The 22,938-nt window shown below is 41.1% G+C and overlaps 1 protein-coding gene across 4 annotated transcripts in view; it reads left to right on the forward strand.

The window, feature by feature from the left end:
• LOC140199345 (sperm-associated antigen 16 protein) overlaps positions 1 to 22,938 on the forward strand; it is a 656,665-nt gene that overhangs the window by 338,941 nt on the left and 294,786 nt on the right. Inside the window, exon 12 of one of the 4 annotated variants that reach the window (XM_072261236.1) lies at positions 17,682 to 17,793. The exons of the other annotated variants lie outside the window; for them this stretch is intronic. Within the exon in view, the coding sequence (XP_072117337.1) occupies positions 17,682 to 17,685 (4 nt within the window). The 3' untranslated portion in view covers positions 17,686 to 17,793. Of the gene's footprint in view, positions 1 to 17,681; positions 17,794 to 22,938 lie in introns of those variants that run through there. 4 annotated transcript variants of the gene reach the window in all.

The following is a 22,938-nucleotide window of genomic DNA, read 5'->3' on the forward strand; positions in this document are numbered from 1 at the left end:
AGAATATACAAGCAACAGCATAATGCTAAGGTTTTATAAGACATTAATCAGTTCACACATGGAGCATTGTGAAAAGTTTTGGACCCCATATCTAAGAAAAGATGTGCTTATATTGGAGAGAGTCCTGATGATATTCACAAGAATAATTGCAGGAATGAAAGGATTAATGTATGATAAGCATTTGATGGCTCTGGGCCTGTACTCTTGAGTTTGGAAGAATGAGGGAGGATCTCATGGTAACCTATCAAATATTATAAGGCCCAGATAGAGTGGATCTGGAAAGGAGGTTTCCTGTAGTATGTGACCCTAGGACGAAAGAGCAATGCTTCCGAATAGAGGGGTGTACATTTAGAGTGGAGGTTAGGACGAATTTCTTTACCCAAACGGTAGTGAATCTGTGGAATTCACTGTCATAGACAACTATGGAGGACAGGTCATTGGATATATATTGGTGTACAAAGGCTGTTGTAAATCTAGTCAAGAAGAAAAGAAGAGCTTATAACCATATATAACTATATAACAATTACAGCATGGAAACAGGCCATCTCGGCCCTTCTAGTCCGTGCCGAACTCTTACTCTCACTTACAGCTTATGAAAGGTTCAAAAAACTAGGTAGTGATAGAGATCTAGAAGATTATAAGGCTAGCAGGAAGAAGCTTAAGAATGAAATTTGGAGAGCCAGAAGGGGCCATGAGAAGGCTTTGACGGACAGGATTTAGGAAAACCACAAGGTATTCTACAAGTATGTGAAGAGCAAGAGGATAAGATGGGAGGGAATAGGACCAATCAAGTGTGACAGTGGAAAAGTGTGTATGGAAACGGAGGAGACAGCAGAGGTACTTAATGAATACTTTGCTTCAGTATCCACTACGGAAAAGGATCTTGGCAATTGTAGGGATGATTTGCAGTGAACTGAAAAGCTGAGCATGTAGATATTAAGGAAGACGATGTGGTGGAGCTTTTGGAAAGCATCAAGTTGGATAAGTCACCAGGACCGGACGAGATGTGCCCCAGGCTACTGTGGAAAGTGAGGTAGGAGATTGCTGAGCCTCTGGCAATGATCTTTGCATCATCAATGAGAACGGGAGAGGTTCCAGAGAATTGGATGGTTGCAGATGTTGTTCCCTTATTCAAGAAAGGGAGTAGAGATAGCCCAGGAAATTATAGACCAGTGAGTCTTACTTCAGTGGTTGGTAAGTTGATGGAGAAGATCCTGAGAGGCAGGATTTATGAACATTTGGAGAGGCATAATATGATTAGTAATAGTCAGCATGGCTTTGTCAAAGGCAGGTCATGCCTTACGAGCCTGATTGACTTTTTTGAGGATGTGACTAAACACACTGATGAAGGTATTGTGCTATAGATTTTCTATGTTTCTATGTTTCTCTGATATATTGAAGGCAGAAGTTTAGAGGTTCTTGATTAGTCAGGGCATCCGAGTTTACAGGGAGAAGGCAGAAGACTGCGTGTGAGAGGGATAATGAATCAGCCATGAGGGAATGGCAGAGAAATTGCAATAGGTAGGATGGGCTAATTCTGCTCCTATGTCCTATGGTCTTATGGACTTTCTCCTTTCTTGAAAAGTGGAAAAAAAACATCTGCAGTTTTCTAATTCACTTGAATCTCACCAGATCTGGAGATCTGACAGTCTTTATCCCATTATTTTGCATCAGTATCTTTTCCTTGGCCAATTTTCATAGTAATGAGGAGATATTGAATGCCTTGGTGGACTTAAAAGGGATGAATTCCAAGGCCCTGAAGACTTTTATTGCAGGTTGCTATGGAAGGCAACCTCTGGCTGAGATTTTGAAATTTTCATTAGCTGTAATTAAAGTGCCAGATGACCAGAACATGGCAAATGTAGCCTCAGGTTTCATAAAAGGCAGCAGAGACAAGTTGGGTAATTATAGCCAGTCAGCCTAAAATTAGCAGGAAAGTTACTGAAAAAGTTCTAAGAAACTGAATTAGTTATTATTTGAAAAGACACAGAGTAATTATAGTCAATGTGGTTCTGTCAAGGGTTGATACTGTCTGATGAATTTGAGTGAATTTTTTGAAGATGTAACAAAGTGCAGCTATTGTGGGTTACACGTAATTGCTATAATGTCTGATTTGCCTTCAGCTTACCTAATTCCCATTCTTGCTGAATCCAGCTGACAAACGTCCTACTGAACTGGTTTGGGTGGGTTCTCAAACACCTGTTGCTTCATTGAATCCTGTGTGGTTCCTGCCTCGTAAGAACTGGTCTTGAGAGTTGCTCCTCCTTCAGTTCAGGCTTGGTGTATTAACATTACCTCTCATCTGGCTTCCTGGATTTCATTGCCTCAGGGTTTGGAATTTCGCTTGTAATATTCTCCATTTCTCTGTTATGTAGATGTCCTTCTCAAAAAGTAGCTCTTAAGTCACTTCTAAATAACTGTCTCCAAACCAGAAGGCTGGTGGGTGTGTACTTGAAAATTACTCTTACCTGTTTGTAGGTCAATTACTGTATATTGCACCAAAAAACCTTAAACTTTACCTCCAAATTATTTAATTTGATCCCTGATGCTTCTTTGTCCTTGAAAGCAAATGTTCCATGTCTGATCTTCCTACCATCTGTTAAGTTCTTATATTTAAGAATGTAAACAGAAGGAGGAATGATTTATGCAGAAGCTAACCCACCATTCAATATTGTCATGGCTAATCTCAATGTCAGATCAATTCTTACTCCTTTTGCCATTTTCCTGAAGAGTCCACACATCTCTCAAAAGCATGTTTGCAAATTCATAGCTGTCAGACTTAGGGAATCCCTACAATTTGAAACTGAAGGATGTAAGTTATTAATTTTATCCAAATTTTGTATATGTTATCCTCAGACATTGCTGCATAGTCCTTAACTTTACATCCAAATCATTCCTGCGCTTCTCAAAATCAACCCTGTCGAGCTCTCTTAAAATCTGAAACCCAAACAAAATGAAAGTGCAGAAAACACTTACAAGTTAGACAGCATCATAAGAGAATGGGACCCTTTATCTAATGTTCATCTTGTAAGATGGTGGCACACTTTGAAGCAGCAGCCACTCCAGATCAAATCAAAGGTGTATTTGCTCATTCTGTAGATCTTTTTTACAAATGCATGTCACTGCTGGATACTAAAAAACATCAGATATTACAAGATTATTCCATCAGTGAGTTGCTTTCAATACTACATTTTTTAAAACTTGGGTGACAAATCTGAGGTATTCTTTGAGGAAATAACAGGTGGGATAGACAAAGTTTCCTGCTATTTTTTCCAATTATGCACCTCCTACAGCTGCAAGGAAAAGTAATAAGGATCAGGCAGGGATGGGTGGGAAGAAATAAGCCAAGCAAGGAATCACACTGGTTAAAGCAGAAGGCAGAAATGAAGGGGAGAGGGGAAGATGTGGCTGGGATCCTAAGTGATAAGATCCTGTTGAAGTGGGTGGACGTTGCAAACAATGATATTTAGTTTAGCAGAAGGGAAGAGGGTGAAAGGTGAAAACAAGAAGATCTCTATTTCCATTCAGTTTGGGGACAGAATTGAGACCAGTTTTTCAAGAAATAGAGAAAATGCATATGAGGATTGTACAAACTACAGCAGAGGAGAAGGCACTTTTCAGGAATGAGGAAGATATTTCAGGTACTACACTTGAAAGTCTCATCTTGAGAATGAATGTCGCAAAAACAGAGAAACTGAGAGAAGGCAATATCACCCTTATAGGAGACAGGGTAAGAAGAGTACAGATTAGGTAGCTGTGGGTATTTTTTCTCTTGAGATGGAGATAGAAATCCAGAGAGGGTAAAGAAGTGTCAGAAATATTCGAGGTAACTTTGAGGGTTAGGCGGAAGTTGGTGGGAAAGTGGTGAAGTTGACAAGATTCATTCAAGTCCAGAAAACAGCACCAATGCAGTCATCAGTGTAACAGAGAAGGGACTAGGGAGTGATGCCAGAGTAGGTTTGAAACAAGAATGATTTCATGTGGCCAACAAAAGGTTAGGCATAACTAAGGCCCCCTGTGAGTTCCCATGTCTACTCCATTGATTTGTAAAAAGTGAAAGGAATCCAAGCAGAGATGGTTGAGGGTAGGAACAGGCTGATGAGGGTGCTGATAGAGGGAAACTAACTGGGTCAACCAAAAGCTCCTTTTCCTTTGTTCACCTTTTCCATTCCTTCTCCCACCCACCCCATACATAGCCCTCTAGTCCATCCAGGTTCCATCTGCCTATCATCCACTTACCTATCTAGATGGGTTTGATTTCCTTTGATTTATCATTCCTAGCCCCTCCCCCCACCTGGTACCATCTGACTATCATCCCTCCATGTTTAGTTCCACATCACCTATCAGCACTTGCCTCATCCCTGCAGATGTTTTTTTTGCTAGTGGGGTCGGGGGGGGGGGTGGTATCATTGCTTTGCTGCTGCTTATGCATGGGTGGGCTGTGGGGTTCTAACATTTAACTGCCTTTCATTCTTTGGGGCACTTCTCTGTTTTCATGGATGGTTGTGAAGAAAAAGAATTTCAGGATGCATATTGTATACACTTCTCTGATAGTAAATGTACCTTTGAAACCTTTGAAACCATCACTTCTAAATACTGGCTATGTTCCCTTTATACTCTCAATCCAGATGTTGGGTCTGAACACAAAAACTCAGCATCAGGATTGAGAGTATAAAAGGAACATAGCCAGACTGTTCTTTGCCTCTGGCTGCTGCTTGCCCTGCTGTGTTCTTCCAGCAGTTTTTATTTTGTTCCAGTTTCCAACATTTGCAATCTCTTGCTATGGGTCTGGTATCATATAGATGTACCTTCTGTTCCCTGAGTTTGCTCTCCATCTGTGCACATGACAACAATATCCTTCATTGTATGGCCCAGTATAGAATCCACTGGGAGCTTTTCACAGTGTCTGATTTTAATAATAAAAAGTATGCATCTAACCTTCACAAAAATCACTTTCACTTAGGGTGTCTTAAAATTTAATGCATAAAAATTAAGATTAATAACATTTATTAAATCTTAAAACTAAAAGTAAACACACATTCATTTAAAACAATTAGATTTCTTAAAGTAGTTTAATTAAATCAAATATAAAATTTCATATTTGTGAGTCTGTGGGGGTAATTTAATGTACCTGATGCTCCTGGTGCAACCTCCTGTACATCAGTGAGACCAGATGTAGATTGGGGATCTGCTTCATTGAGCACCTTTGCTCTGTTTGCCACAAAAGGCAGGTTTTCCTGATGGCCACACATTTTAACCCAACTTCACATTCCCATATGTTGGTCCATAGCTTCCTCTCCTGCCATAATGAGGCCACACTCAGGCTGGAGAAGCAATACCTCATATTCTTCTGGGTAGCCTCCAATCTGACAGCATGAACATTGATTTCTCTATCTTCTGATAATTTTTCCACCTCTCCCTTCTCTCTTTTACCCTCTCACCTCTACTCTTTTTTTCATCTGCTCATCACCTTCCACTGATGCCCCTCCTCCTTCCCTTTATTCCATGGTCCTATCAAATTCTTTCTTCAGCCCTTACCTCTTCTACCTGTCACTTCCCAAATACTTACTTCATCACCTGCTTCACCCACCCTCCCACTGTCCCTCTCACCTATCACCTGTCCACTTGTACTTCTTTCCTGTACCCCACTCCTCCCCATTTTCTGAATCTGGCTTCTTCCCCTTGTTTTTCAGTCACGATGAAGGGTCTCAGCCCAAAACATCAACTGCTTATTCCTTTTCATATATATTGCCTGATTTGCTGAGTTCCTCCAGTATTTTCTATGTGTTGCTCAAGATTTCCAGCGTCTGCATAATCTCTTGTGTTTATAATTTCATATACCTGTATTTTGGTAGCCTTTCTCTCTCACTGATTTCATTAGGGACTTGTGTATCTGCTTAATGGGCTGATTTCCTAACCTCAAAACTGGGAAATCTGTGGAAGTTCAATCTGTTCTATTGAACTTTATAAATTGTTCCATATGGTAGCAAGTAGACACACATCAGCGCTCTGTAGAATATAAGGCTGCACCGTGTCCTCCATTCAGTTGACCATTAAGTGCCTGTCTAATGACAAATCTGAAGCCAATTTCAGCAGAATGTTTGCCCCACACTGTCATCTAACTTAATGAGGGAGATAGTTTTATTTTTCCTGAAAGATAATCCAGTATTAAATTGATCCTTTTATTAAGTTCCAAGTCTTACAAATCTACTTAAATTTCAATAATGTGATTTGAACTCATTTATATCATGAGTACAGGTCCAAGAATTATTATTCCAATGATTTACTGACTTCTCTGCCATGATTTTCCATATTTCAATTGTATTGCAAGTCAAGCTAGCCTTCCGTAAAGATGGGATGGAAAACCCTTTGCAAATTTGCTGATAGATTCTCCCAGTTCAGTTCAGAGGATGCAAGCTTTATAACAGGAAGTTTCTACAGTGGCTCTATGAGAGCATAAGTTATAGGAGCAGAATTATGCTATTTGGCCCATCAAATTTGCTCTGCCATTTCATCATGGGGATCCATTTTCCCTCTCAGCCCCAGTCTCCTGCCTTTTCCCTGTATCCCTTCAAGTCCTGACTGGTCAAGAATCCATCAACCTCTGCCTTAAACCTGAGTAAAGACTTGGCCTCCTTAGCTGCTATGACAATGAATTCCACAAACTCACCACTCTCTGGCTAAAGAAATTACTCCTCATCTCATTCTAATAGCCCCTCTATTCTGAGACTCTGTCCTCTGGTCCTAGCCTCTCCCACCATAGGAAACATCCTCTCCAAATCCATTCTATCAAGGCCTTTCAACATTCAATAGGTTTCCATAAGGACATCTCTCATTCTTCTAAATTCCAGTGAATACAGGCCCTGAGCCATCAAACACTCTTCATATGACAAGCTGTTCAATCATGGAATCATTTTCGAGCGGCCTCACAGACAACTTTCTTGACTGTACACTCCAGTGTCAGCACATACTTTCTTAGATAATGGGCCTAAAACTTTTTTACGATATTCCAGGTGAGGCCTCAGCAGCGCTTCAACATGACACCGTTACTTGTATATTCTAGTCCTCTTGAAATTAATGCTAACATCATATTTGTCTTCTCCATTCCCAACTGAACCTGCAAATTAAGACCATAAGACCATAAAACCCTAAGATATAGGAGCAGAATTAAGCCATTTGGCCCAATAATTTTGCTCCACCATTCAATCATGGCTGATCCTTTTTCCTTTCCTCCTCTCCAGCCTCCTCTGCATAACCTTTGATGCCATGGCCTCCTATCAATCCCTGCCTTGACCTCCACAACTGCCTATGGTAACAAATTCCTCAAATTTCTCAATATCTCTGTTTCAAATGGACAACCCTCTATCTTGAAAGGAATCCTTTTATTCCCACTCACTATCTCCTACCAATTAGCGAATAGTCTAATCATGCTAGGAACTTCCCTGTAATACCATGGGCACTTAACTTGGTAAGCAGCCTTGTGTGGCACATTGTCAAAGGCCTTCTGAAAATCCAGATATACAACGTCTACTACATCCACTTGTTATCTCCTCAAAGAATTCCAACAGGTTTGTCAGGCAAGATTTTTCCTTAAGGAAACCGTGCTGACTTTGTCCTATCTTGCCCTGTGTCACCAAATACTCCATAACCTCATCCTTAACAATTGACTCCAACATCTTCCCAACCACTGAGCTCAAGCTAACTGTTCTATAATTTCCTTTCTACTGCCTCCCTCCTTTCTTAAAGAGTAGAGTGACATTTACAATGTTGCAGTCCTCTGGAACCATGCCAGAGTATAATGATTCTTCAAAGATCATTGCTAATGCCTCCACAATCTCTACCACTTTGTCTTTCAGAACCCTAATGTGCAGTTCATCTGGTCCGGGTGACTTATGTACCTCTAGGTCTTCCAACTTTTTGAGCACCTTCCCCCTTGTAGCAGTAACTGCGTTCACTTTTCTTCCCTAACACTCTTCGATAGCTGGCACACTGGCACACAGCAGGGCTCTCACAGCTAACGGTATGAGCTAACGGTTTAAAAGGTTAGTCTATTTGTCGAGGTAAGCGGGTGAGGAGACTTATTTTTCCTGTTTCATTCCTGTAGAATTAGATAGCATGCCTGCAGGGTTAGTGCTTTGTTCAGGGTGTCAGATGTGGGAATCCTGGGAGTTCTCCAGCCTCCCTGATGGCCACATCTGCGCCAGGTGCACCGAGATGCAGCTCCTCAGAGACCGTGTTAGGGATCTGGAGCTGCAGCTTGATGACCTACTGCTTATCAGGGAAAGTGAAGAGGTGATAGACAGGAGCTACAGGGAGGTAGTCATCCCTAGGCTACAGGGGTCAGAAAACTGGGTCACTATCAAGAGAGGGAAGAGAAATGCCCAGATAGTGGAGAGCACACCTATGGCTGTCCCCCTCAGCAACAAATATCTTGTTCTGGATGCTGTTGAGGGGGATGACCTGACAGGGAACGCCCACAGTGACCGGGTCTCTGGCACTGAGCCTGGCGCTGTTGTGCAGGAGAGAAGGAGAGAGAAGAGGAATGCAGTGGTCATAGGGGATTCTGTAGTCAGGGGAACGGACAGGAGATTCTGTGACCCTGATAGAGATACCCGCATGATGTGTTGCCTCCCAGGTGCCAGGGTACGGGATGTCTTGGATCGGGTCCAGAATATTCTGAAGGGGGAGGGTGAACAGCCAGTTGTCTTGGTACATATTGGTACCAATGACATAGATAGGACAAAGGAGGAGGTCCTGAAGAGAGATTTCTGAGAGTTAGGAAGGAAGCTGAGAAGCAGGACCTCCAGGGTAGTAATCTCGGGATTGCTACCTGTGCCACATGCTAGCGAAGGCAAGAATAGTAGGATCAGGCAGATGAATGTGTGGCTGAGAGACTGGTGCAAGGGGCATGGCTTCAGATTTTTGGATCATTGGAATCTCTTCTGGGGGAAGTATGACCTGTTCAAAAAGGACAGGTTACACCTGAACCCGATGGGGACCAATATTCTGGCGGGAAAGTTTAATAGAGCTGTTAGGGAGGGTTTAAACTAATCTGGCAGGGAGATGGGAACCGGAATGACAGAGTGGAGGAAGGGGAAAACAGAAATAAATCTAAGATAGTGAGCAGTAAAGATGTTAGGAAAGACAGGCAGGTGATGGGGCAAATTTGTAGCCATTGGGATGAGTTGCAGTGCAATAAAGTTGCAGAGAAATCAAAGTGAGAAGTACCAAATAGTGGTCTTAAGGTGTTGTACTTAAATGCGCGCAGCATAAAGAATAAGGTGGATGATCTTGTCGTACAGCTACGAATTGGCAGGAATGATATTGTGGCCATCACTGAGACATGGCTAAAGGATGCATGTCTCTGGGAGCTGAACGTCCAAGGATACACGGTGTATCAGAAGGATAGGAAGGTAGGCAGAGGGGGAGGCGTGGCTTTATTGGTAAGAAATGATATTAAATCATTAGAAAGAGGTGATATAGGATTGGAAGGTGCAGAATCTTTATGGGTTGAGCTAAGAAATCGCAGGGGTAAGAGGACCCTGATGGCAGTTATTTATAGGCCTCCAAACAGCTGAAGTGATGTGGACTACAAATTACAACAGGAAATAGAAAAGGCTTGTCAGAAGGGCAGTGTTATGATAATTGTGGGGGATTTTAACATGCGAGTGGATTGGGAAAATCAGGTCGGCACTGGATCTCAAGAGAGAAAATTTGTAGAATGTCTGCAAGATGGCTTTTTAGAACAGCTTGTTGTTGAGTCCACTAGGGGATCAGCTGTACTGGATTGGGTATTGTGTAATGAACCGGAGGTGATTGGAGAGATTGAGGTGAAGGAACCCTTAGGAGGCAGTGATCATAACATGATTGAGTTCACTGTGAAATTTGAAAAAGAGAAGCCGAAATCTGATGTGTCGGTATTTCAGTGGAGTATAGGAAATTACAGTGACATGGGAGAGGAACTGGCCAAAGTTGACTAGAAAGGGACACTGGCGGGAAAGACGGCAGAGCAGCAGTGGCTGGAGTTTATGTGAGAAGTGAGGAAAGTGCAAGACAGGTATATTTCAAAAATGAAGAAATTTTTGAATGGAAAAAGGATGCAACCGTGGTTGACAAGAGAAGTCAAAGCCAAAGTTAAAGCAAAGGTGAGGGCATACAAGAAAGCAAAAATTAGTGGGAAGACGGAGGATTGGGAAGTTTTTAAAACCTTACAAAAGGAAACTAAGAAGGTCATTAAGAGAGAAAAGATTAACTATTAAAGATTAAGCTAGCACATAATATCAAAGAGGATACTAAAAGCTTTTTCAAGTATATAAAGAGTAAAAGACAGGTGAGAGTAGATATAGGACCGATAGAAAATGATGCTGGAGAAAATTGTAATGGGAGATAAGGAGATGGTGGAGGAACTGAATGAGTATTTTGCATCAATCTTCACTGAGAAAGACATCAGCGGTATACCGGACACTCAAGGGTGGCAGGGAAGAGAAGTGTGCGCAGTCACAATTACGACAGACAAAGTACTCAGGAAGCTGAATAGGCTAAAGGTAGATAAATCTCCAGGACCAGATGGAATGCACCCTCGTGTTCTAAAAGAAGTAGCTGTGAAGATTGCGGAGGCATTAGCGATGATCTTTCAAAAGTCGATAGTTTCTGGCACGGTTCCGGAGGACTGGAAGATTGCAAGTGTCACTCCGCTATTTAAGAAGGGGGCAAGGAAGCAAAAAGGAAATTATAGACCTGTTAGCTTGACATCGGTGGTTGGGAAGTGTTGGAGTCGATTGTCAAGGATGAGGTTACAGAGTACCTGGAGGCATATAACAAGATAGGCAGAACTCAGCATGGATTCCTTAAAGGAAAATCCTACCTGACAAACCTATTACAATTTTTTGAGGAAATTACAAGTAGGCTAGACAAGGGAGATGCAGTGGATGTTGTATATTTGGATTTTCAGAAGGCCTTTGACAAGGTGCCACACATGAGGCTACTTAACAAGATAAGAGCCCATGGAATTACGGCACAGTTGCATACGTGGATAGAGTGTTGGCTGATTGGCAGGAAACAGAGAGTGGGAATAAAGGGATCCTTTTCTGGTTGGCTGCCAGTTACCAGTGGTGTTCCACAGAGGTCCATGTTGGGGCCGCTTCTTTTTACATTGTACATCAACGATTTGGATTATGGAATAGATGGCTTTGTGGCTAAGTTTGCTGACAATACGAAGATAGGTGGAGGGGCTGATAGTGCAGAGGAAATGGAGAGTCTGCAGAGAGACTTGGATAGATTGGAAGAATGGGCAAAGAAGTGGCAAATGAAATACAATGTTGGAAAATGTATGGTTATGTACTTTGGCAGAAGAAATAAATGGGCAGACTATTATTTAAATGGGGAAAGAATTCAAAGTTCTGAGATGCAACGGGACTTGGGAGTCCTGGTACAGAATACCCTTAAGCTTAACCTCCAGGTTGAGTCGGTAGTGAAGAAGGGGAATGCAATGTTGGCATTCATTTCTAGAGGAATAGAGTATAGGAGCAGGGATGTGATGTTGAGGCTGTATAAGGTGCTGGTGAGACCTCACTTGTAGTACTGTGGGCAGTTTTGTCTCCTTATTTAAGGAAGGATGTGCTGATGTTGGAGAGGGTACAGAGAAGATTCACTAGAATGATTCCGGGATTGAGAGGGCTAACATATGAGGAACGTTTGTCCGCTCCTGGACTGTATTCCTTGGAGTTTAGAAGAATGAGGGGAGACCTCATAGAAACATTTCGAATGTTGAAAGGCATGGACAGAGTGGATGTGGCAAAGTTGTTTCCCATGATGGGGGAGTCTAGTACGAGAGGGCATGACTTAAGGATTGAAGGGTGCCCAATCAGAACAGAAATGCGAAGAATTTTTTTAGTCAGATGGTGGTGAATCTATGGAATTTGTTGCCACGGGCAGCAGTGGAGGCCAAGTCATTGGGTGTATTTAAGGCAGAGATTGATAGGTATTTGAGTAGCCAGGGCATCAAAGGTTATGGTGAGAAGGCGGGGGAATGGGACTAAATGGGAGAATGGATCAGCTCATGATAAAATGGCGGAGCAGACTTGATGGGCCGAATGGCTGACTTCTGCTCCTTTGTCTTATGGTCTTAGTATCTTCCACAGTGAAGACTGGTGCAAAATACTTATTTAGTTCATCTGCCATCTTCTTGACCCCATTATTATTTCTCCAGCCTCATTTTCTAGCTGTCTTATATCCACTCTTATCTCTCTTTTATTTTTATATACATGAGAAAGCTTTTTGTATCCACCTTGATATTGTTTGCTAGCATGCCTTCTAATTTCATCTCTTCCTTCCTAATCATTCTTTTAGTTGCTCTCTATACGATTTCTTAAAGCTTTCCAATCCTATATCTTCCGGCTAATTTTTGTTTTGTTGTAAGCAGTCTCTTTTACTTTTTCATTAGCTTTGACTTCCCTTGTCAGCCATGGTTATACTATTTTGCCATTTGAGTATTTATGTTTTTGGAATACATCTATCCTGCACCTTCCTCACTTTTCCCAGAAACTCAAGCCATTGCTACTTTGCTGTCATTTCTGCCAGCATCTCCTTCCAATTTACTTTGGCCAACTCCTCTCTCATACCATTGTATTTATTTTACTCCACTGAAATACTGCTACATCAGATTTACTTTCTCCCTATCAAAGTTCATGTTGAACTCAATCATATTGTGATCACTGCCTCCTAAGTGTTTCTTTACCTTCAGCTCCCTAAATGACTCTTGTTTATTGCATAACACCCAGTATAGTACAGCTGATCCTCTAGTAGACTCAACTGCTCTAAAAAACCATCTCATAGGCACTCAACAAATTCACTCTATTGAAATCCATTACCAACCTGATTTTCTCAATCACCTTTTCTATATCCTATTGTAGTCTATAGTCTACGTCCCAGCTACTGTTTGGAGGACTGTGTATAGCTGCCATCAAGGTCCTTTTACCCTTGCATTTTCTTAACTCAACCCACAAGGATTCAACATCTTCCAATCCAATGTCACATCTTTCTATTGATTTGATATAAGTTTTTACCAGCAAAGCCACACCACCCCCTCTGCCTACCTTCCTATTCCTCTTATAAAATGTGTAACCCTGGACATTCAGCTCCCAACTCCTACCATCCTTCAGCCACGATTCAGTGATGGCTACAACATCATACCCAACTATCTGTAAAAGTACAACAAGATCATCCACCTTATTTCTTATACTCCGTGCATTGAGATGTAACACTTTGAGTGCTGTATTTACTACCCTTTTTGATTCTGCATCCCTAATGTACTGGTACTCACCCTTCTGGCTGCAATTTCACCCTATCATCTGCCTTCCCTTCCTGACAGTCTGACTGCATGCTATCTTTGCTTTTTAACCATCCAATCTATCCTAAGTCCCTTCACTCCGGTTCCCATCCCCCTGCCAAATTAGTTTAAACCCTCCCCATCAGCTCTCACAAACCTACCCGTGAGAATATTGGTTCCCCTCGGGTTCAGGCACAACCCATCTGTTTTGTCCAGGTCATACTTCCCCTGGAAGTGATCCCAACGATCCAGAACCTGAAGCCCATACCAGCTTCTCAGCCACGCCTTTATTTGCCAAATCATCGTGTTTCTACCCTCACTGGCGCGTGGCACAGGTAACAATCCAGGAATTACTGCCATGGAGGTCCTGCTTCTCAGCTTTCTGCCTAGCTCTCTGAATTCTCTCTTCAGAACCTCTTTCCTTTTCCTTCCTATATCATTGGTACCAATATGTATCAAGACATTTGGCTACTCTCTCTCCGCCTCAAAAATGCTGTAGATATGATCCAAATCATCCTGACCCTGGCACCTGGGAGGCAACATACAATCAGGTGTCCCGTTCATATCCACAAAACCTTCTGTGTTTTTCTCTGACTATTGAGTCCCCTATCACTACCACCCCTCTTTTCCCTCTTTCCCTCTGCACCATGGACCCATATCAGTGCCAGTATCCTGGTCTCCGTGGCATTCCCCTGGGAGGTCATCTCTCACAACAGTATCCTAAACAGTATATTTATTATTGAGGGGAATGGCCACAGGGGTGCTCTGCATTTACTGTCTATTCACCTTCTCATTGCTTCTCCTGACAGTCGCCCAGCTACATGCCTCCTGCAATTTAGAGGTACCTCTGATCAATAATCTCATTCTCCCGTACAAGCTGAAGGTCATCCAGCTGCTGCTCCAGATCCCTAACATGGCTTCAAGGCACTGCAGCTGGACAAACTTCATGCATGTGGAGTTCCCTGGGAATCTCTGCGTTTCCCAGGACTCCAACAACTGGCATGAAGAACACACAACAGCTATTTAAGCTACACTAAGTACCCCTGACACTAAGATAAAATGGAAACTTAACAGAAACTTACCCAGACCACTTACCCAGAGCCAAAGCCTCCTTTGAGCCAAAGCCTGACACTGCCACTCTCACCACGAGTTCACTCCCAACAATGGCCACTCCTCTTGTCCCTTCTGTACTTTTATTTACTCTTCTCTGCTCTGCTCCTGCCACTGATTGGGCCGCCGGAAGGACGCCAAATGCCTGCGAAGCTCTCCATTTAAATGAACGCTACTGACCCGTGAGTAACCCCCTTGCTGTGCGCTGATCCCACGATAGATTGCGCTGCTGGAATGACACCAGTAGCCCGCGAATCTCTCCAGTTAAATGAGCGCCACCAACCTGCAAGTAACCTCCTCACTGTGCACTGCTGCTGTCACTGATTGGGCCGCAGGAATGACACCAATCAATCATGAATCTCTCATTTTTAACGGGTGCCAATGACCTGCAAGTAACCTCTTCGCTGTGTGCTTCTCCTGCCACTGACTGGACCACCAGAACGACCTTTAAATTAACCTTTAGGGAATCTTGCTCAAGGGCTCCCAAGTCCCTTTGTACCTAAGAGTTTTGAATTTTCTCTCCATTCTGAAAATAGTTACCCGTTTATTTCTTCTACCAAAGTTCATGACCATATACTTCCTGGCACTGTATTCCATCAGCCACTTCTTTGCCCATACTCCTAATCTGTCTAAATCCTTCTGCTGAGGACACCCTGTTTCTTCAACACTACCAGCGTCTTCACCTATCTTCATATCATTTACAAACTCTGCCACAAAGCCATCAATTCTGTCATCCAAGTCATTGACATATAACGTAAAAAAAAGGTCCCAACACAGACCCCTGTGAAACACCACAAGTCACCAGCAGCCAACCAGAAAAGGCTCCCTTTCTTCTCCTCTCTTTGTCTCCCACCAATCAGCCAATGCTATATCAATGCTAGTTCTTTTCCTGTATTACCATGGTCTCTAAACTTGTTAAGCAGCCTCATGTGCAGCACCTCGTCAAAGGCCTTCTGAAAATCCAATCACACAACATTCACCAATTTGCCTTTGTCTATCCTGCTTGTTATTTCTTTAAAGAATTCCAACAGATTTGTCAGGCAAGATTTTCCCTAAAAGGAAAACTTTAGTCTATTTTAGCATGTGCCTCCAAGTACCCCGAAACCACATCCTTAACAATGGACTCCAACATTTCCTTAACCACTGATGTCAGACTAACTGACCTATAATTTCCTTTCTTCTGCCTCTCCCCCTTCATGAAGAGTGAAGTGACATATGCTCTAAACTAAAAATGGTTATAATGTAAAGCCAATGTAAAATTTCTTTTAGCTTCTTAACAAGACAATAGTATGTGTCAAGAGGTTGTTTGTCTACCTCTTGGGGACTAGGACTGAGGATATAGTTGTTTTTGATGGCTTCAGCTTCATAACTGTCATGATCTCAGCAATGTCTCTGCCAGTGAAGATCAGTGCAGTTTCCTTCATGAAGATTTGTTCCATCAGTGAACTATTAAAGTCACAGAATTATGGAGCACCAAAACTGACCCTTGGCTCAACATATTCATGCCAATCAAGTTGCTAAGAGCTAGTCTCATTTGCCTGCATTAGGCCACTGTCTCTCTAACCCTTTCCTATCCATGTACATACTTGCTCAAGTCTTCTAAATGTTGTAATTCTCATTTCATCAGGCAGTTTGCTCCACATACCCACCATCCTCTGTGTGGAAAAAGTTACATCTCAGGTCCTCTTTAAATCTTCCCTCTCTCACCCTAATCCTGTGCCCGTCAGTCCCAGATACCCCATGCCAGAAAATGACTGAACTTTCACCCTATCTATATCTATCATGATATGGTAACCTCCATATACTCCAGCAAAAAATACCCTACCCGTTCAATCTTTCCTTACAACCCAGGTCTTGCAGCCCCAACAACATCCATGTGAATAATTCCTGCATACTCTCCATCCCAATGACATTTTTCTATGCAAGGTGATCTGAAGTGCACACCAAGAATGGTCCCACCAATGCCTCTGTTGTTTCCAGTTGCCACCTACATCTGAAAATTATGAGTACAACCTATTTCTGAACATTATCCAATGTTTTTTGTGCAATGTGGCTGGCACGACTGAATAATAGGGAGTGAGTATTATGAAATGTAGATGAGAGGTTTCAAGCGGTGCAGTGTAGAAGTTTTTGATTAATTGAGATTATCGGTCAGTGTGTGTTGAGGCAATCAGCCAAAGAGCAGTTTGCTTAGCATTGGAATCATTGTAATGAGCAAGTTACATGAATTTGCAAGCTCATGGTGCACATCGCAGTTCCTGAAGGATAGTCTTATATAGTCTCACCTGAATCTAAACAGCAAGGGGGGAAGAATTGATCACATTATCATACCATATCACAGGCACCAATAGAATTAAGAACAGGGACTTTTTCTGAGACAGTGAAAGAGGATTGCCTGGGGTGTGTTATGGCCTGTTAAGAGCTGACTTTGAAGGAACACATGCTGTGTAAATTGAGAACTATCATCAATCATTGGGGTGAGGGGGAACCTAACAAAACTACTCAACAGTTGTAGGTCGCGAGCTTTGTGTAACTTTTCCAACGAACAAATTGCAATTTCTACTTTATTTTTTAAGCACATTATTTTATATCATGGTGTGGATTTTGCAGTCAATGGTGAAACAATGGCATTCACAGACATCCCGCCCTGCAAAAACTGATTTCAGGGAGGTAGCACCATCAATTTGTGGGAGACTTCCGGGAGAGGTGGGATGTCTGCAATAGAGTAGCTCCTTAGCAGCTGGCCAGCTAGTTTAAATAACGTTAGCTATGCTAATGAACGAATGACATCTGTTAAACTCACCGCAACATGTCTTTTACAGTCTTAACCCACCATGGGCAATAGAAAAGTCATTATTTTTGACCCCTTTTAGGCAGGGGTACACTTTAGTGTAGTCTGGGATGATGTATGTTTTATATTTTCTTTTTTTTCTGGAACACTCTGCCACGGAGCGCTCTCGCTCTCTCTCGCGGTCGCTCTCGCTTGCTCTCTCGCGCTCTCGCTTGCTTACTCTCTCACTCTCTCGCTTGCTTTCTCTCTTGTTCTCTCGCTCGCTTGCTCTCAAAAAAATTGATTTCCGTGATATTGTATATAATTTGTGGGCATCAGGGAGCCACTATTCATATGCGGGAGACTCCTGGAACTTCCGGGAGAGGTGGGATGTCTGTATTCACCATTATGAAGTGACCTAAAAGGAACTGGAAATTTATGTGGTGTGTAATGCCCCTTTTCTGGTATTTCTAGTTGACTTGTGGCAGTTCAAGATCACCGTGGGAATTTAGCTCCAATGATGTCAATGAGCTGTTGTAGCAGACAATCTTTTTAAAGGAGTTTTGTAGGGTGGAGTCTAGGAAATAAAGACAGCAATTTTTAACCAGTCCTAAAAATGAAGAGGACAAAATGAATCTTATGTATAACATGTACATAAAATTAAAACTAAAAGCCAAAAAAAAAGTTGTTAAAAATGTAAAGAATTACATTTTGAGATGTTAATAAAAATGTAATATCATGCATCAGAGAGTCTTCATGGCATATTTTATGATAACATTAAAGGCTCACTTGCATCTCATTGCAACACGTTATATCTTCAGGATATTTTACTAATCCCTGAAGGTTTTCCAGAATTTATTGATTTCAGATTACATTGTAACTTGTTGTGGAATGTTGCAAATAACAAACCTAGTGCAGGAGCAGGATATTATTGACAACAAACTCAGACATTCCACATTTACTTGCTTGTGTGATCTCCAGATGTTACACTGTGAAATGAATGTGATTACTGACAGCTTAAGCGTCACTGCAGCAACAGATCCTGAGTATTTAAAGAAATGATTCCAATGAGATTGTTCATTTCTGAGGTTTACTGGGCTAACTTTTTGATACCTTTTCTCCTTACCATTTTTCAATAAACCTTCCCTTATATCCTAATTTTTTGGATGCCTTCTTCCTGTCATATACTGTAGTTCTATGCTACTCATGTGTTTCACCATATATAGCCATGCTTCCTGTGAACCAACAAGCTGAACAATTCTGCCTCGTCCTCAGCAGTTATCTGCTGGTGCAGTTTCAGCAAGTGGCCTTGGATATTGTTTAAGAGCAGAAATCCCCAGTTTATTTTTTCCTTCCTGACCCCAGGACACTAAAATCATATGTTGTGCTGAGCCAGCAAAGCCTCATTTAACTCAGCATAACCAGGCCCTGCCAAGTTAGCTCCGCCAAACTAACTGCTGCTAGTACCAGTGAATTCATCAGGAACATTATTTAAATTCCTTGAGCTTTGACACTACACTTTGGAGTGTGACCTAAATCTATTGTATATATTATATTGACATTTTTATTGTATAAAAATGTATCACTAGCATTATAAAAATACAGCAAACAACTGAAGCTTTATGATCATTTTCTACAAAACACAGAGAAGCAATACAGATGTGAAGTTGGAGTATTTCACCCCTATTAATAACAGAGTACAATTTATAAACTAACAATGGAACTAATATCTTTTAGTCAGAGTCAACATTTGTAAGGGAAAAGCATCTTGCCCCTTCACAACAATTTAATTCTATGTAGAAATTGATTTTATTTTTGTTAAAATTACCATTCTACTCTCCACGCGGTTTTGGAAGTGGACCAAATTTTTACCTGATACACTATGGTTAGGCCAGTCTGATGAAATGATGGATCTCCGCAGACTAAGGTGTTGAGTTCTATAGTTAGCAAGTGTCTGTGAGTTTATTACGTTTGTCTAGGCCTTGGCATTTTCGAAGATAACAAGGAGTTCTGGTCCAGGCAATTTCATGGTTGGTTGAAAGCCTTGGAATTGAGCAATAATGATTATTGTGTCTGGAGCATAGGGACAGGTAACATTTTACAGTTCCACTAACCACAATGGATTTTTCTTCATTCCTTCTTACTTGCATTTTTCTACATCACTTCAGAAACTACTATAAGGTAAATGCTACTAAAGAGTGGTTAGAATTGGAAACTCTGTGCAGATGTCAAATGGAACAAGGTTTGAAATTACTGAGAGGAGGACATAAATGTAGGATTAACAGAAGGAGGCCACTGAGTGGATTCTAACAAATAGAGGGCTTTAATTGGGCTTGCGGAGATCACTTCAAATGGCTAGCTAGCCACTTTATGTCCAATAACAGATGAAATGTGTGATGTATATTCTGTCCACTGGTACCTGAAGGTAGCGTTGGAGTCCTGTAAATCAATTCCTCCAATTACTAGCATATTGTGACTGTTCATTTCAAGCATGTGTAAGGAATTGAAATAGGATAACATTGAGCATCCAGTCATAATAATGATCTATTTCCATGCTCCTCATCCTACACACAAGAGATAGGCCTAAGCTGTCATACAAACAATGAACCAGATCAAAATTCTGCTGCCACATTCATCTGTCAATGAAGGTGGCAAACTAAGCTGCTGATTGGAGGAGTTGGTGACATGAATATCCTCATCTTCATGCAAGTAGCAAATACAAAACTAAAACATTTACGGTCAAGTTCAGTAAGAAGTACTGAGTGACCCATTTTGGCTTCATCTTGAGGTCACCACCATCATAGAAGACCATCTTCAGCCAATTCAAATCACTCAATTTTATATCAAGTAATGGCTGATAGTACACCAGAAACAACTCTGGAATCAGGCAATGTTCTAGCCATAATACTTGTAATCCATAGCTACATGTACCTCTAGACAAGCTGGTCCATTACAATTATAATACCAGCATCTACCTGACACTGTTGAAAATTTCTATATTATGTTTTATGCAGCTGGAAAGACAAATCCAATCCAGCTTATTCTATTGATATGTTCCCAATCATCAGCAAAGCAATTAGCAGTGCTGTCAAGTGCCAATTACCCCAAAATAGCCTACTTGTTGGTCCCCAGTTGAGTTTTGTTAGGACCACTTGTCTCTAGTCTTCATTGTACGTTTGGTCAAAGCATAGACCAATGAATTGAATTCCAGAGTTGAGATGAAATCAAAGCAGCATTTTTCTTAATGTGGCTTCAAAGGACGGCAGAAAAACTGAGATCAATAAGCATTGAAATGAAAAGATGAATTAGTTAGATCTCATACAAAGAAAAAGTCAGAAACCAATCTCTGCTTTCTATCATCCTGTGGCAGGTGTCTCATCTCCTGACACCCCACACACCAACTCTAGGCCAAAGCAGCTCAGTTCGTTCTCACCCATTGCAAGAGCTTGAACATTCCTCACATCCAGTAACGGTGGCTGCATCCAGTAATGTCTATAAAGTACACTGCAATTATTCAGCTTGGTTGCTCCAAAAGCACCTCCCAAGTTTACAACAATAATCTGCCAAAAGAACTCAGTAGATTAGGTAGCAACATGATGGGAAAAGAATTATCAATATTTCAGTTTGAAACCCTGCAACAAAATTACAGCAATTGAAGACAGTGGCTCATCACCACCATATCAGAGCAAATAGGGACAGTAAATAAACACTGGAGCTACCAGCAAATCCCACATCCTAAAAAAGGTAAATTTAAGCTATGTCATTTAGCTGTGTGTTAGGAATGGTGGTGATTCAGCAGACAAAAAAATTATAATTGTAAATATCTCTTAGGAAAATGTGCATTTATAAATGCTTCATGCTGTGTACATCAACATCAGAATCAGTATGGGAGTTATTCAGCAGATAATCAAACATCTTTTTCTTATAATTTCATCCTGGGTGGTATATTATTAATTCTTTATTAAAAAGAATTAATGTCAATAACACACACTTCAGCAACCTGGAGATTGATTGGCAGGGTGTTTGGTTTTGCAGCCAAGTTGATAGTTTGTTGGAATCCATTGAACATTACAGTATTCATGTGTTGGTCTTCTCCCTGGTTAAGTGGATTGACACATGCTTGGTATGATTTAGAAGTTGCTTCATGCCATTGACCATCACATGTAATTATTCAGTGAGTTATCCGTGTCAGATTAACAGAAAATTTTGAATGGTAGAAGTTATATTTTTGTGTCATGGCAGTATTAAGTCACTTTCGGAGAGGTGACCTGGGAAAGAATGATTAAACTATAAAATTTAATTGCAACCAGAAACATGTCCACTGAAACTGTTCACTGCCTGCATGTATTGATGAAGTGTTCCAGAACTGTGAAAGGGATTTGAACCTGACTCTTTCTCTTTCCATGTGTGTTTTCTGACCTGTTAAATGTTTGCAGCATTTTGTTTTATTTCAGATTTCTAGCTTTTATAGTTTTTTGTTGAGTTAAGTTCTACATGAGATCATGGTAATGCGATTCTCATAATTTTTCTTAAATACCATGATAATGCCAATGGGCAAGTGTACTTTATGTTTTGGAGCTCACGTGATCTTTTTAAAGTTGTACCTATAACAATATACAGGGAATTTTGTATTGCATGGGTTTAGGTTGATCTTATCTTGTGGTTAGTTCTGTTGGAGATAATGAGAGTGTGCATTTTGAAGCTACAATCCGCTAAGAGCTTTGAATTGCTTCTGTTAAGTTTTTGCGACTTCCTTACACTTCACATTGTTAGCTCCTTCTGCCCAGTGTTTTCTATTTCCTTTAAGAAGCACCTTGAAAGCTTACTCTTTCACCAAGAGTTTGGTTGGGACCCTAATGACACCTTTCTTGGTTAGGCACCAATTTTTTGCATCATGGCACATTTTTCCATGTTACTATATAAGTGCAAGCTGTTATGGCTGTTCAACCAACTCTGTAAGTTCTAAGGCTAGAAATCTGCTTTTATCGTAGTGTTGTTTTCTGCACTAAATAGGTGAGTTGTACCATATTTGATTGCACTTGCACAAACATTATAAAATAAGTCTAAAACAAATATTACACTCAAGTACGGTGTATTAAGCATATGCAGGATACTTAATGATTATGATGTATGTTTTTCATGTTATTTCACCTGTAGTATTCATTTGGTAGTTTGCCAGCTGAAATTAAAGGTAAGTTTTTCAGATAAAGATTCACCTTGTCACACTGACAAGAAAGAATCTTATCATAGTACCCCATTCACAGCAGCTGCACTCATTAAAGAACAATTCAACCTCCTTTCGCTCTAATCTAGCTGCATGGAGACTGCCTGGAGCCAGAGTAAGAGGTATCTCAGGAGAAATGCACAGTAATTTGTCCATTTGTTACTTCCTTGTAATGGATGCTACAGTCATGGGCTCTCAAGGTATATTACAAATTTAGGAACTACAAGTTTGACACCAGCATAAACAGGTGTGGATTTATTATTCAGCACCAGTTTAGCACATCTATTAAAGAGAAGTAGTTTGATTCTTAAAACTACAAAGACTAAAGAAGGCCATGCTGGACAACTGCACAATAAAGAAGAATACATCAATACTGTTGTTTATAAAATGGAAATAACTAGTTATTGTATTTAAAGGAATTAAGCTGATGTTTTCATTCAATATCTTTTTTCCTCAGAGATGGTTGAAATGATGCAACTAATGAGGGAACTTCTTTGGAATCTCTAC

This window comes from Mobula birostris, chromosome 6, assembly GCF_030028105.1.
Source record: "Mobula birostris isolate sMobBir1 chromosome 6, sMobBir1.hap1, whole genome shotgun sequence".
In the NCBI taxonomy this organism is placed as follows: Eukaryota; Metazoa; Chordata; class Chondrichthyes; order Myliobatiformes; family Myliobatidae; genus Mobula; species Mobula birostris.